The sequence below is a fragment of the Podarcis melisellensis genome (assembly GCF_964234715.1).
Source record: "Podarcis melisellensis genome assembly, chromosome: 12".
Taxonomy (NCBI): Eukaryota; Metazoa; Chordata; class Lepidosauria; order Squamata; family Lacertidae; genus Podarcis; species Podarcis melisellensis.
The window spans coordinates 1,950,207-1,966,373 of record NC_138544.1 but is presented as its reverse complement, the minus strand read 5'-3'; the positions used below and the strand labels follow the sequence as shown (position 1 = coordinate 1,966,373).

Sequence of the window (16,167 nt, the reverse complement as noted above, 5' to 3'; positions counted from 1 at the left end):
GAACAACCATTTTCCTGATCTAACCCCCCCCCCCAAAAAAACCCCTTCTATGAATAAAACCCCTCACTTGCATTTTCTTTAGTTGTCAGGTACAGATGAGGTTGCTGCTTGCCTCCAGCTTAATTCAGCAGTTTATAACCAAAAATCATTACAAATACAAGCGTGTCACAGGGCACAAAGCCATATAATAACCACATTTTCTTAGGAGAAGTGATCTCCATAAGATACGTTCATTTGAGCATATTTCATTTAACTTATTGCTTGCTTATATTCTCTTTTTCCTTCCCAAGGAAAGCCCGAAAAACAAGCAACTCAAAACAACAAAATATCAAAATAAATTAAACATTACTTACATTTCTAAAAGCTACATGCATATCAAAACTATGATATGATAAATGTATTAAATCCACAAGAATTAAAAATCTATTAAACCTTTTGCATCCATAAGACTTCATTCAATATCAAGGCTCCCCCTCCCCCCCCAGCTTCATTTGTACAGATGTGAGAGCTGCATCTCCCTAGGATGATCCCAGGCTAAGGCAGAGGTGCATTTGAATATTCTTCTTAGTTCTAATTGTCTGCATTTATAATATGGTATCGTATGCTGCTCTGATCTTATAATAGATAATATCTCATCAAATTATTTCAGGAAGAAAACAAAATGTCACTCTGGGGTTCACATAAGAAGAGAAATTTAAAACGTAGTGAGCATTATCTTTGCTTGTTGACTTATCCAGGTCTGTAGCACCCTTCACACATGCTCCCTGAAGCACAAGAGCCAGCTGGCACTCTACTTTCTGGGAAAGATCTTGCAGTCAGCCCTTACCACATTGTCAGCTCACTCTCATGTGCCCTTTCACAGTGTGGGATGTGTTGCATGGACTCTGAAAACCCAGATTTTTGCAGCAACAATGGTAGCCTGCCCCTGAGAAGGAGGTTCCATTTCAGCCTGGAGAGGCAAAAAATAACTTCTGTTATGGAATTCAGGTAGGGCATAAGGCAGGACAGGTAACCCTTCCTTATACCAATTCACCTTCTCTTCTGACTGTCCTTTGGAAATGGCCTTTCTTTTCCCCTGCTATGTCAGGATGGTTACAGGGAGAAATGACAGAACTCTCCATTCCACCCTCAGAGGTCTGAGCAAGACTAGCAGTAGACCTCTCTTTTTCTTCATGCTCAAATCTCAATTTCCATTATCTCCCTTTCTCCGTTGCTTCCCAAAGCTTTGTCCATCACATTCCCAGAGCCTTTTCTTTCTCTCTCTCTTCTATGATCACAAGCCACTTCAAGCCTCTCTCCTGGATGTGGAGTCTATTTCTCTCTCTTCCGCCCTCTAGTCCTGTTAAGAATGCATAGGCTAACTGCATTGGATCAGCTGCCTGCTCCCTTCCCTACTGCAATGACCCAGACATCTCCTACAATGTGTATGCCAAATTGTGTATTTTTTCAAAGTCCACCTTGCCACACACAATTTCTTTCCCTTAAGGTGGCTGTTTTAGAATTAATTTATCTTCATTGCTTTGGACAGACTGTTCCCCTTCTCCGAGTCCATTCCACCTCACTGTAGTTGCTATATGTGGTTTTGGGGTTTTTTGTACAACTGGCAGCCTGAATGATTGTTTTTTACTCTTCAAATGCCTGCTGTTAATGCACTGTTTATGAAACTCTGTGTCAATTAAGCACCTAGCATCTTTTAATTAATATTCCAGTTCTATTTTTTAATGTAATAACATTACTAAAGATTTATCTCTGTCCTTGAGTGCATTAACCTTTTACAGTATGTGTGAAAACTGGAATGTGCTGAGGACTCAGTGTCAAAAGACCCTAACATAGGTGTCGGGGTACATGTGAGAAATGCAGGCTTCTATGTAAAACTAATATTTCATAACAGAGACTCTGCAATGCATGGAAGAGACTCCCACCCAGTTGGAAGTATTTGTGAATAGGGGCCTTGTATGTGCTCAGGACCACAATACCTCAAGGACTGCCTCTCCCAATATGGACTGACCAGGACCCCGTGATCATCACCACAAAGGAGAGGCCCACCTCCATGGGAGGTCTGCAGGGTGGCAACACAAGAACGGGCCTTTTCTGGGGTGTCTTCCCCTTTGTGGAATGGTCTTCCCAGGGAGGCTCACCTGGTGCCTTCATTTCTGACCTTCAGGTGCCAGGCAAAAACTTTCCTCTATAGCCAGGTTTTTGGCCTTTAACTATCTGTGACCTTTTAGAATTGAGTGGGATGTTTTTAATGTATTTCTTTTTCCCTCTTGGTTTTAACACCTCTGCGTGGGATTTTTCTTTATAAATAATAAATAAATATTATTATTATTTCATTAATAACAATCCAATGAAGGCCACATTAATAGAATACCAAAGTATACCAAAGCATAATACAATAAAAAGCCAATTAATCAGTTCTGAATTCAATGCTTTTGGATGACTTCCCGTGTTCTGGCTATCAGGAGTTGATGTTATTCCTTGGTCCTGCTCCAATTCTCTTAAATAGTCCAAACACCACAATTCCTTTTTAAAAAAATAAAATATTTATTATAGTAAAACTCAAACATCACAATTCCAATCTTAAGCCTTTATTTTAACAGCCATTGGTGTGATGACTTTCGCTCATATTTAATAAATCCATATGCATTAACTTGCAGGGGGGATTTATATCCTGTAGTTTTCTGTGTGAAATATTTGTTTACCTTCTTCTTTTCCTTCATGTTGTAATCAATCAATTCTCTTCAACATTTGAGAACTCATTTCTTAGTACTGTACACCATAACTTCGCCATTTTGCCTCTCCAAAACTGAAAGCACTCCAGCATCTGGCCACAACTCCTGGCTTACTTCCAGCATTTGTTTCCTTTGATCCTTTCCAACCTTCTAATGAGCTGGTGTCTTGCCAAAACCATAATAAATCAGAATTAGAGCTCTCTTTAGTAGGCAATGTCACAAGTTATCATAGTATTTCACACAGTCTATTCTTTCAAGCACTCCGTAAAGAAAATTATAAGTTCCTGTTGATTCCCTCTTGCATTCCATATATAGTTGTAATCCATTCAGTGAAGGCTTGCCAAATCATAGCACAGCAAATACAATGTAAATATAATGTAAAAAGAGAACAAAGGCTCCCCTTCACTTACGTGGCATTCCAATTACAATGACGAGAGTCCTCTCCAGATCAAAATCTTGGCACTCAGTGGCTGATTCATTTAGCAGGTTATCTTTCTCCTTCATCCAGTACACGTCTGTTTCTTAAGTCCAAATTCTGATCCTTCTGAAAAGAAACAGAAGTACCTCTGCTCATGGTGACCACATTGGGGTGATTCCAATATGTACAGTGCTATGCACTCTGCGTCCCTGCCCCTGCATTCCACTGGAGCGAGAGGCAGTTATTGGATGATCTGCAAGTGAAAGCTCTCCCCCCCGACCCAGATGGGGGCTAGCAAGGATAATTACTCCCAGATTATCCTTAATTAACTGCACGGCGGGCATCCGCTATCATGAGATCCTCTGTTTGTCATGGCAGCAACACCGGAAGTCTGTAGCCAATCGGAAGCCACGCCCTGGTTTCCGAATGTTTTGGAAGTCGAATGGACTTCCAGAACAGATTCTGTTTGGCTTCTGAGTTACCACTGTATATGAACTCCACATTCCCTTGAATATCAGCTTCATAGATCCTTTCCTTTATCTGCTTCTCAGTTGTTTTAAAATGTGCAGTGCTCAGCATTTTTGGAATCCATTGCTTCCTTTGAAATTCCTCATACATTTCACTTGAGCAGCAACATCTCTATTTTCCTTGGAATTATGCTCTTAAACAAAATTTGATAGCAACTAATTTGTGTGTTTTAGCAGTAAGTGCTATTCACGTTTAACTCAGCTCTGAGGAAAAGTCCAATTTAGGCAGGAAGATACAGTTCCTTACTTTCAGGTTTGCTACAGCACTGAGTTCTAGAAACCCCTTCCTTTTGATCTCCCAAATGTTGTGGGCGGCCATCCACCATCATGCAGCTGTCCGCATTCCCAATGCACTCCACACATCCATAGAAAAGGGCCCCAGATCACATGCAAAACTGGGTTTCTTGTGTGCCTGAAACTGAGCTAATGTCCATGCATAATAGAAATGCAGTGCAAACAAGATCTGCTTCAAGTGACATCCTGGCATCCTTTACTCACCAGCTGGCTAAATATATAATTCAATGTTGAGATAATGTAGAAGTAAAAAAATGCTACTGTAATCCTTGAGACAGTGGGTTGAAACTAACAAAATCTGTCATTGCTTAATCCTTGTTAACTATAGCAGTCCTGGCTATGTTTGTGGTATTACAAACACAAATAGCCAGTGATGTGGGATGTACTACTATGTGGTTTTTCCTTGTTCCTTTGGAGGGCACATGACCATTATAACCATGTCAGAAGTCTCAGTTGTGAGAGGTTTCCACTTCTGATTGGTACCCTCCATTTATGAGAGTGCTAACTGGATGGGCAAGATCCATGTATTATTATAGTATCATCAGCATCATCACATATGTATTTAGACTGCCTTTTTTCCCTTGATGACGCTCAAGGTGACATACAGATAAAAATAAGAACCACTGAGAACATAGAAGAAACAATCACTGAAAAACAATTATACAGTGATAGAATTATATCTATATAGATAGCAATAGATATATAGTCTGTTAAAGCCTTACAAATATTTACAATAAAAACAGCTCGGCAGCACTCCTTTCATTAAAAGCAGTCAGTTCACCAAAGCCTGTTGATTACCTCTACCCTTCCAGTTCCTTCCTTCACATCCACTTGTACTGGATCACACCATGGAGAAGTGGACACCCCCCCCACACACATGAAGGATGCGGAAGAGTAGCTGGGATAAATTATGGAACCCCAGATAGAGCACAGAATGCAGGGTGTGATCTTGTTCCTATTATATTTCTGCTAGTTTTAATGCTACTACAAGCAGCATTAGTACTAGCATTGCGTAGTTCCTAATTCTTCCAATCACAGAATCATAGAATTGTAGAGTTGGAAGGGACCCTAAGGATCATCTAGTCCACTTCCTGCAACGCACAAATCTCAATCTTAAATTCCGTTCTCCACATTCCACATAAGTTGGCTTTTTAAAAATAAGTCCTCATAAAACTTTGCATTTCCTTTACAAATATTTTCTTCAATTTCTTTTTTCTTTTTTTTACCTTTAAAGGCCTAACCAGCTAAATGGCAGGGTGCCTCTTCCTCCCATACCAACCTGCCCATGCATTAAGATCCCTGGAGGAGAATCTCCTCTGAGTTCCACCTGTAGGAGAGGCACACGATGAATCCATGAGCCCTAGCTTTGGAATAGCCTCTTGAAGGAAGTAAAATAAATAAACACTGTCACGTTTTTCTTCTGTCCTATTCACAAGCAGTCCTGGCATCCAAAATACGAATTGGGCTGTGTTGTGTGGGATTCTTTTATTACTAAAATAAGGAGATTCTTTGTTTTGCTAAAGTGATGAATATAGAATCATAGAATCATAGAGTTGGAAGAGACCACAAGGGCCATCGAGTCCAACCCCCTGCCAAGCAGGAAACACCATCAGAGCACTCCTGACATATGGTTGTCAAGCCTCTGCTTAAAGACCTCCAAAGAAGGAGACTCCACCACACTCCTTGGCAGCAAATTCCACTGTCGAACAGCTCTTACTGTCAGGAAGTTCTTCCTAATGTTTAGGTGGAATCTTCTTTCTTGTAGTTTGGATCCATTGCTCCTTGTCCGCTTCTCTGGAGCAGCAGAAAACAACCTTTCTCCCTCCTCTATGTGACATCCTTTTATATATTTGAACATGGCTATCATATCACCCCTTAACCTCCTCTTCTCCAGGCTAAACATGCCCAGCTCCCTTAGCCGTTCCTCATAAGGCATCGTTTCCAGGCCTTTGACCATTTTGGTTGCCCTCCTCTGGACACGTTCCAGTTTGTCAGTGTCCTTCTTGAACTGTGGTGCCCAGAACTGGACACAGTACTCCAGGTGAGGTCTGACCAGAGCAGAATACAGTGGCACTATTACTTCCCTTGATCTAGATGCTATACTCCTATTGATGCAGCCCAGAATTGCATTGGCTTTTTTAGCTGCCTCGTCACACTGTTGGCTCATGTCAAGTTTGTGGTCAACCAAGACTCCTAGATCCTTTTCACATGTACTGCTCTCAAGCCAGGTGTCACCCATCTTATATTTGTGCCTCTCATTTATTTATTTTTTGCCCAAGTGCAATACTTTACATTTCTCCCTGTTAAAATTCATCTTGTTTGTTTTGGTCCAGTTCTCTAATCGGTCAAGGTCGTTTTGAAGTGTGATCCTGTCCTCTGGGGTGTTAGCCAACCCTCCCAGTTTGGTGTCATCTGCAAATTTGATCAGGATGCCCTTGAGTCCATCATCCAAGTCGTTGATAAAGATGTTGAATAAGACCTGGCCCAAGACAGAACCCTGTGGCACCCCACTAGTCACTCTTTTCCAGGATGAAGAGGAACCATTGATGAGCACCCTTTGGGTTCGTTCAGTCAGCCAGTTACAAATCCACTGAGTGGTAGCATAGTCAAGACTGCATTTTACCAGCTTCTTTACAAGAATATCATGGGGCACCTTGTCAAATGCCTTGCTGAAATCAAGGTAGGCTACATCCACTGTGTTCCCCTCATCTACCAGGCTTGTAATTCTGTCAAAAAATGAGATCAGGTTAGTCTGACATGACTTATTTTTCAGAAATCCATGCTGACTATTGGTGATCACAGCATTCCTTTCTAGGTGCTCACAGACTGTTTGCTTAATATGTTGAAGTGTGTTGGGTTCTATCGGGCACCAGGGATTGCATGGTCTGAGTGTGTGAAAAGGAGAAGGCATCTTGGGCTGGGGTGGGGATTATTGTTCAAGTATAGCAATTTTCATGAATGGTGGCACAGGGTCACTGTTGGACAAGATAAAGGCAAATAATCTGAAATCCTATCCTTTGTCATGCCTTCCATACTGAAAGTTTAGATTTGGAATCTCTTCTACACAACTAACTCTCCAAAGATGCCCTTATTTTAATGAAGCTGCAATAGGTTAAATAGGTTGAAATACATAATCACAAATTTTGCAAACAAAAAATGGGATTTACTCCTGAGTTGACATGGTTAGGATTGCAGTCATAGATTGCAAACCCAGAAAGGTCAATCCCTTCTAAAGTCAATAGATTATAATTAATTTGAGTGGTAGTAAGCTAAGTAAAATTCTTCCAGAGGTTACAAGACAAACTAATACAGGTTGGAGATCTTTAACACATGAGAATAGGTGGAATTAATGCAGATTGATTGAAGTGCACACACTCAATATTGGTTATTATTCATATATTCAGATTCCCATTACATTAGAGAACATCTGTTGACTAAGAAGACCTACAATGAAATATGAAAATAAAGGAAAGCAATTAGTGAGTTGCATCAGAGGTCATAGTGACATGATATTCTAATAGAATAAATTGGCACTATTTACCTAAGTATTTTAGCCTCTACTAGCAACTGATTACTAATGAACCAATATAGGTCAGCATCAATTTTCAAAGAAGCAGAGATGAGATACTGTTTTTAAAAAATCCAAGACCTATGATGATTTCAAGTGTTTCAATAAATCCAATGCACTTCTTGGATAAGCTTCTAATCCCAAATACTGAGCACACAAATTTACATTTGTTTCTTCTCTTTTTGAGACTTCTAGGATGTCATTACAGTAATTTTCAGAAGAGGCATTGAAGTTGGTTTTTACATATTCTTCCATCTGTTATTCAATTAGAAAGCTCAGAATAGCTTAGATTGGAACCCATTCAGGCACCAATCAGGTCTACATCCATGTCACAGCACTGGGTACTCTCAGGCTACAGATTTGTAAATGTGTTACAAGCCATTTTGACAATTATTTACTCTTTTGTCAGGCATTTCCCATGCCACTGCAATTGGTTTATTTTGTGCAGGTCTTTTTTCCATTTTGTCACCCACTGATATAGAAATATACATATTTTATGTATATCATAGTGTGTGATAGGCAAATATTTCTCAGCCATCAACAGATATTTACAAATCAGTTATCTTCCCTGAATGTTCTGTTTCAAAGTTAATGAATTTCCAGAGGGTTATCCCTGTTGTCTTTTGCAACAAATACTAAAAAGAGTCTTGTTGCAACTGAAAGTCAGAGTCACTGAAGTGTTTGATGGACTATTACAAAGCTGTCTAGAAGTAGGATCTCTTACTGCAACTCAGAAGTAAGAGAACTGAGTAAAAAAGTATTGAGAGAAAAAGTCTGTGATGCAATTGTGTCTGTGTGTCAAAATGGCAGATGAATGGAATATGTTTGACAGACCAGTTTTTTTATGGAGTCTTCCAATATTCCTGTCTCAGACCAAACATTTTTATCCTTTCTGCATTTGATCCAATGCCAATTAACATTTGTGCATGGACAATGTAAATAGATTTTCACTCTGAGAAATATCAGGTTATTGTTGTTGTTGTTGTCACACACAGCCTTTTCCCCTGACAAAACGCAACGTGGCTTACAGATAAAAACAAGAATTGCTTAAAAACATATTTACTACTACTACTACTACTTATATTATTGTGGTTACAATTTATATCCTGCCTTTCTGTTTTAATACAGGCAATTCAAAATATCTTAAGACAAAATGCAAAAATAAAGCAATAGTAAAAATATCAAGCAATTGAACAGACAAACCCAGCAGGTAAATAAGCATTACAGTAATTCTAGGAAGCCTAAAAACTTTACCAATAAATTCAAGGAACTAAAAAACAAAAAACCCTAACAACTTGACTTGTCACATGCTCACTGGAATCAAATATGGCAAAGGACATTCAGGGAGGGGACAAGCTGGACCTTCCTTGGCCTTGGAGTTCCACAGTCTTTTCAAAGCCACAGAGGAGGCCCTCTCTAGTGTTCTAGGCAAAGATATAGCAATATTCATGAAGTTTCATAAGCAAAGCAACTGCCCCCCCCCCACGCTGCAGACTTAGAAGTATCTTAATTTCAGTGTGAGCACATAGTGGATTTCAAGTGCAGTTACATGCATTTAGCCTTGGGGACCCTCCAAAGTTGTGCTTTGTGGGAGAGGGGTTGGTTGGGGTGTATTCAATGTCAAACAAAAATTGATTATCTCTTTCTACTGGCCCACAGTAGAAAGTGTCCTTTCATACTGTATTACAGCGTGGTATACTGGTTTGATAGCCACAGACAGGAAGTCCCTACAGAGGGTGGTGAACACAGAACATTATATCATGGGCTGTTCCCTGAGTTTGCTAGATGATATCACGGTAGACTGCTGCCTCAGGAGAGCGAGGAAAATTCCCAGGGATGACTCACACCCCGGCCAGCACCTCTTTAATCCCCTACCTTTGGGCAGGAGATACAGAGGTATAGTCAGCCGCACCAACAGGTTAAAGAACAGTTTTTATCTGTAGGCTGTTGGGCTGCTGAATGGAAAAAAATAGTGGTGCAATTAACTTCCAACAAGCACACAGAGTGTGAACAAGACTAATGGGGGGGGAGGGGGCTCGTTTAATTTCACTGTATACAGGTGGTGTAGTGACAATAAAGGTTTATTTTTATTATTATTATTATTATTATTATTCTGCAATACGTCACTGATGCAACAATAGTGCATTTTTGGTGGATTTATTATAGAAATCTAGACCACCTACACATCATTTCACCCTATGAGATGCTTCCCCATCATTATCACATTATTGTCACCTGGAGGGGCACTTTTGCGCTATAGCACAACAACAGTACCCAGAACATTTGTGGCATGAGAAGTTACATGATTTTAGCAAGAAACTTTGGGACATGCGCTAATTGCAGGCCCAAATGGTATTAACAGTGTGTTTGTGTCTCAATAGCATTATGAGCCAGGACATCTGTAGGGGCCCCTCTTTACAGCTGAACTGAAAGTTTATGCCAAAGGCTTCATGGGAAAGATAGGCTTTAGAGAGTACATTGAGGAAAAGAGAGTTGTTTGGAACTTTGCCTGAGTCAAAGGTCAAGGCATGCCAAGCAGCAAGAGAAGAGTTCCTACACCTCCCCGCCACAAGTTTTATATAAAGTTCCATTGCATTAAAAATTAATTTTTTAGAAAGTATACAGTGACTTCACTTTAATAACAGAAGCAGTCCTGAGGGCCTTCAGCAAGCAAGCGACTGCATTTTAACCTTAAGTTGTCCTTTATAAAATGAAACAACAATGGCTGAGCTGAAGGTATCCTTGGGGAGTAGATGCAGTTAATGAATTCATTGTCTTTTCTGCATTGAACATGCTAACAACTATCATTAAAAATATTGAGGTCAATAGGGAATAAAAAATAAATATTTTGTAATGATTCAGATAAATAAGGTTGTGTTGTATTATTTGAATATGAAAAGCAAGTTGCTTTTCTGTACTTCTTCATTTAGTATAGGTAGACTTCCCCCTTTAGTCATTAATTTCCACTTGAGTATCAATGTGTGAGGAGTGCCTATGCATTTTTGGCAGGTGCCTCCAGTACACAGGCAGCATGTGACTGGGACCAACAGTCTGATAACTGAAGGGCACTTAACACTCACTGAGTTCTAGAACATATTTGCAACATTACCACGTGTGCAGATTTTTAAAAAAATATTATTCACTACTGAAAAGTAGTCTACTTGAAGTAGTCTACAAAAAGCTCAAGCATCTCTGTGAATCAGAGTACTTTAATTATAGGTTTTAAAAATAGCGTCATGCCAAAATGCACAAAACAGCAGGACAGAGAAAGACATTGCTGTATAAACCTGTCTCAATAGATGCTGATAGGTCATGATTGAACACTGTGAAAATGAACACTGAAGCTGCTTGAGTCAGGGTCATCCTCTTGACTGGAACACTGAAAATGAGCAAGTCTGGATCCATGCTGTCAACCCTTTTCAGGGATATGACAATGCAAGGAGATTATGGTTCTTTCCTGTAAAGGTACTTTCTCTGTCTTTTTTAACTATAGTGGGCAAGCAAAAAATGACAGTCTATATAAACAGTTCATGTGTTTAGACCTTGGGGGAAAACAACAATTTCCTTAGGGATGTACAAAAGCATGTCTCTCTTGGGGTGGAAAAGTGATTCATTTTTCCTGAGCAGACTCCCAAAACAAACCACCCCTTTCTCTTCAAAGATAATTTTTACAAGTGACTCATTCTTCAGAATTTGCTTACTAGCAAAATGATGGGCAGGGGTTTGTAGAAGGAGGGTCTTTATATTGCACAGGTCGCTGTGGAGAACTCAGTACACACAATCCACAGCCATTTGCAGTATACCCAGGTTGGGGATTGGACTGCTGAGGAACAGGCCTCGCCATCACTTCAGCAGTGGCCCCAGTCCTGTGGTTTATTCTCCATCATAAGAACATTCAGGGACACCACTGCTTTCTGCGAGTGCTGCCTCCTGTGTATGCAGTGAGCAGCAGATTTCCCCCCTTCTCCATCCTGTCTCAGGATGCAGCTCATTTATGACAGCCCGATGAGGTAGGCTAGCCTGAGGACTGGTGCTTCAGACACCAAAGTTCAGAAACTGCACATGCTGGTGTTTTTTGCTTCTTATTTATCAGCATTAGCAATCTTTTGGTTTGGCTTTTTTCCATTTTTTCCATGTAAACATGATGACAATGAAATATATAAGCAAGGAGCCTGCTTTTTTTTAGCTTTCATTACAAGATTTGTGATAAATAAATAAATCATTACAGAGGAACATGAGCCTGCTGGATCCGCTCTATGGCTCCCTAGTCCAGCACTCTGTTCTCACCATGGCCTTCCAGATGCCCATTAGAAGGCCATAAGCAGGACCTAAGCACAAGAACACACTCCTCTCCTGCAGTTTCAAACAACTGGTATCCAGAAGCATATAGCTTCTGAACATGGAGGCAGAGCATAACCATCAATTGCCTTGTCCTCCATGAATTTGTCCAATTCTCTTGTCAAGCTATCCAGTGTGGCAGCCATTACTGCCTCTTGTGGGAGTGTATTCCATATTTTAACTATGGGCTATGTCACATGTGCTTGCACCTTGCTTTTCCACCCAGGAACTCAAGTCTACATACTGTTTTCTCTCCTCTCGCCTTTTACATTTGCAACAGCCATGTTAGCTACGTTAATATATGTACCTAAGCAGCAGTTCTAATAGATTGCAGGCAGGGGGTGTGGGATGCAAAGTGAAACCCATTTGGCAGCCCTGGTCACAGATAATGAGGCTCACTCCTAGCTGCATAACTTCACCCAATGTTCCATTTCTAGATCTTGCTTACATATGGCGGAAGCATTTGGAGCTGACATATCAAATTTAAATATTTTATATGATCACTCCCAAAGTTTCCATCAAATTTTATATGCCAGCTGTCAAATTTCATACTCTGAGGTATGTGTCAGTTTCTATCCTTACACCTGAGCTTTATCCTACTTATTGTGTGAGCTAGTCTCCATTAGCTAAAGCTAGGCAACTTGCTCACCTGCTTTTAACATCCTGTATGCATTTCTCCCAGTACAGTGGTACCTCGGGTTAAGAACTTAATTCGTTCTGGAGGCCCGTTCTTAACCTGAAACTGTTCTTAACCTGAAGCACCACTTTAGCTAATGGGGCCTCCTGCTGCTGCCGTGCCGCTGGAGCATGATTTCTGTTCTCATCCTGAAGCAAAGTTCTTAACCTGAAGCACTATTTCTGGGTTAGTGGAGTCTGTAACCTGAAGTGTATGTAACCTGAAGCGTATGTAACCTGAGGTACCACTCTATAGCATTTCTCTCCATATTGACACAATGGCCAGGCTCTGTAGTGACGTCTTCATATGTTTTATGCACAAACATGATTTTTAAAGGTGAACTACTCTTTCAGAAGATGCCCCTTCCCTGAGCCTAAAAGTTGATGTTGAAAAACCTTCAATATAAAGATGAAGACTTAAGATGAAGAAGACACTAAAGTTAGCTTCCCATCACATTCAGTGGTCATTCCAGGTATGTCATTGCTTTCAGTTGTCATTTGTTTTTCAGCATTCATCTTAATGCATAGTTTTCAGTGCTTCTTTACAATAAAATTAACAGCTAACTATCTCACATATTGAAGATGTAGCTTAGTCTGCAATCTTATACTCACTTTACAGGGAACAATGCCCACTCACCTCAACAGAACTTATTTCTGTGTAGAAATGTATAAGTTTGCACTGTTATTAAGTTAGAAGTGGCTATTTTAAGATCAGTTTACTAATTTACAATTTGCTGGTAATAAATATTTCCTGACAAACAATATCTGAGTCCCGTTTACCCACCACATGCGAACTAGAAAATAAGAGATGAATGTACCAAAACAGCCAACATCAAATGAATGGTAATAGCAGACAATATTCCTCTAGAATGCAGCAACTTTCACCTCAAGACTTGCAAGGAGGGGGGAAGAGGAGAGAGAGAGAGAGAGAGAGAGAGAGAGAGAGAGAGAGAGAGAGAGAGAGAGAGAGAGAGAGAGAAGCAGCCGCAGGGAGTAGGGTTTCTTGAAGCCTTTTCCAACCAAAGCTACAATAATGCCTGATTGCATTACCGGTTCCTTGAAGGCAAGAGGTGTATTACTTTAATGCAGCCTTGCCGCCCTCCTGCCCGCTCTGCGTGCGTGTGTGCTTCTAATTGCACAACGGGAGGGGGGGGGACATCTGCATTGGAGCCTTCCGCAGTCCTCTTTACTCGCTTCACAACCGGGATGCTGAGATTCTGATTCTAGTACTTAGGACCGCTCGGAAGACTTGCTCGCTGGACTGCCTTCGCTTGTGCATCCCAGGAGGTTGGAACACAGAGAGCCTGTACCATCTCGCTTCGAAGGGGGAACACCTGAGAAGTCAGCAAAACAGGGGGCCACCTCCCCCCCAGCCCCCCTTCCTTTTAGAAACGGATCAAGGGGGAAAGGAGGCGAGGAGCAGGAAAACGCCCCGCAGGCTGACGAGCCTCCGCTTCTAAGTTCAGCACCACGGACAGCGCCGCCGATCGCTGAGCGAGGCCGCCTCCCGCTTCCCCGGCAGCAGCCCCTCCGGAGCAGCCCCGGCTCCCGCCAGGGGCGGGGGGGGGGGAGCTGGGGGTGTTTCTTTTGCTTTTGCTTTGAAACTAGGCAAGTGCCGAAGAGTTGCAGAGAGGGGGCTCTTTCCCTGGCGAAGAGGAGGAGCCGCCGGAGAAGGCAGAGAAGCCGAAGGAGGGGAGAGGAGGATTTTCCCATCCCAGCTCTTTCCAACCCCACCCCCCACCGAGCTCTCCCTCCCTCCCTCCCTCCCTCCCTCTCGGTTGCTGGTTATGCTGCCTCTGCTGCTAGTCGTGGCCACAGCAGCGGCGGCGGCGGCGGCGTTTCCTCTTGCTGGCGAGCGATGAACGCAGGAGGCGAGAGCGTCTAAGGCAGCTCCTCTGCGGCGCCGGGAGGGTCCCGGTCTCCCGCTCCTTCGCTCTCCTTGATCCCACTGCGTGGCTGGCTCGCCGGTTGGCGCTGCGTGAGCGCTCCGCGTCTCCGTATATAGAGCAGGGAAGCTCCCGGAAGCAGCCAGCCCTCCGCTGTGCGCAAGGAAGGGCTCGCTGCAGCGGTGCCAGCACCGGCAGCGAGAGGCGCTTTCCCTCGCCTCTCCCTTCCTGATACCCCGCTCGAAGCCCCTGTTCCCAATAGTACCTCGAAGAGGGGGCGCAGGACCACCGGGAAAGGAAAAACGAAGTCCCCGGGACTTGAATTCGGAGAGAGAGAGAGAGAGAGAGAGAGAGAGAGAGAGAGAGAGAGAGAGAGAGAGAGAGAGAGAGAGAGATCTACCCCCGGCGAGCAGAGGGCAGATCCGACGGAGAGGAGGATCCGACGGCTCTTCTGCACCTGGCGCCTTGGACTAACGAGGAGTCTGGAAGCACAGGATGGTGGTGGTTCTCCGAGCCGGCTGCCGGGCAGCTCTCTTCCTGTGGATTTTCAGCAACATCAGCTGCAGAGCCCGGACAGCTCTGCCGTCCTCCCGTGAGTACCTCGTTTCTGTATTAAACTGGCCAGGGCGGTTCGGGAGGGAGAATCGGATTCCCTAGTCGGAGCTCGAATTCGGTGCTGGTTTGGTGCTGGTGGCTCTCTTTTGGGCGATCACCGCAACAGCAGGAGGCTTGTGGATCTGGTCCACTATTTCCGTGGCGAGGGTGCTGTTGGAGAGAGGTTGTTGTCGATCCTCACCTAGACCTAGGCTTGCTAGTGGGCTCTCTCGGAAGTTCTTTGTCCACTCTTCGGTGGGATTGGCAGCGGTTTGACTTTCAAGTGCCAGGGGCGTTGGTGCACGCTCAGAAGAGGGGGCGTTGGGCGCTATGACTCGGGATTTTCATGCTGATCTGGTTGGAGAAGGCTTGATTTAGGAAGAAATACAAAGTTTTCCTTCTCAAAGCAAAATCCGTGAAGTTGGACTAAGCCGTTGCCTCTGTGTTTCATTCTTGAGAAAGGGATGTTTGTTGCGTAAACGATGAGCAAAGAGTTGGTGGGCGAGAGGGTTGCATCCCAGGGCACTTTGAGAGGGGCCTAACTCTGTTGCCAGATCTGTTGAGCTAAGAGCAAGTTGAAATATTGAAAGTCGAAAATGACTGTAAGCTTTTAGCGTTGGTTGGCGGATGCCAGACTGAAGTATTTAACCACCTCTCCAGACTCTATAGAGAGGGTTGTTGTAGCGTTATCAAATATACAACTTTTACTTCAAAGATCAGCAGTTTCCTTTTTACGTTCACAGTGATCTGGAAAGCAGACGCTGCACGCCTGTGGCTCAATGTGCTAGTTTTGCTGTTTGTTTTGGAGTGTGGGCAGTGCATGCTGTGTTCTTGTAATAAATCATCTTGAAAATTTAATAGCCAATGTACAATTCTTGATATTTGACTCAGCACCTTTGCATCTGTTATCTTCAGTTCTAGAAAATAAAAAGCACTACTTTATTTATAGGAAGAAGGGGAGAAATGCCAGAGCAGATCCTTGAAGTTTGGAGATTCTTTGCAGTTCCTTGGTGATTAAGTAAATGCACTTTGCACTTGATCTGGTGAAATTTCATTTATGTTTATGTGAAATATGCCACACTTGAGACTTGGCATACCATGGTTGAACCCTGAAAATAACTGGCATTTATCCAGT

The 16,167-nt window shown here is 42.6% G+C and overlaps 1 protein-coding gene across 2 annotated transcripts in view; it reads left to right on the top strand.

Moving 5' to 3' along the window:
* Nucleotides 1-13,746: 13,746 nt before the first annotated feature.
* The window catches only part of CNTNAP2 (contactin associated protein 2), a 1,023,642-nt gene continuing 1,021,221 nt past the window's right edge, over nt 13,747-16,167 (top strand). For both annotated transcript variants that reach the window (XM_081931012.1, XM_081931011.1), the window contains exon 1: nt 13,747-15,030. In XM_081931012.1, the coding sequence (XP_081787138.1) occupies nt 14,934-15,030 (97 nt within the window). In that variant the 5' untranslated portion in view covers nt 13,747-14,933. The remainder of the gene's footprint in view (nt 15,031-16,167) is intronic.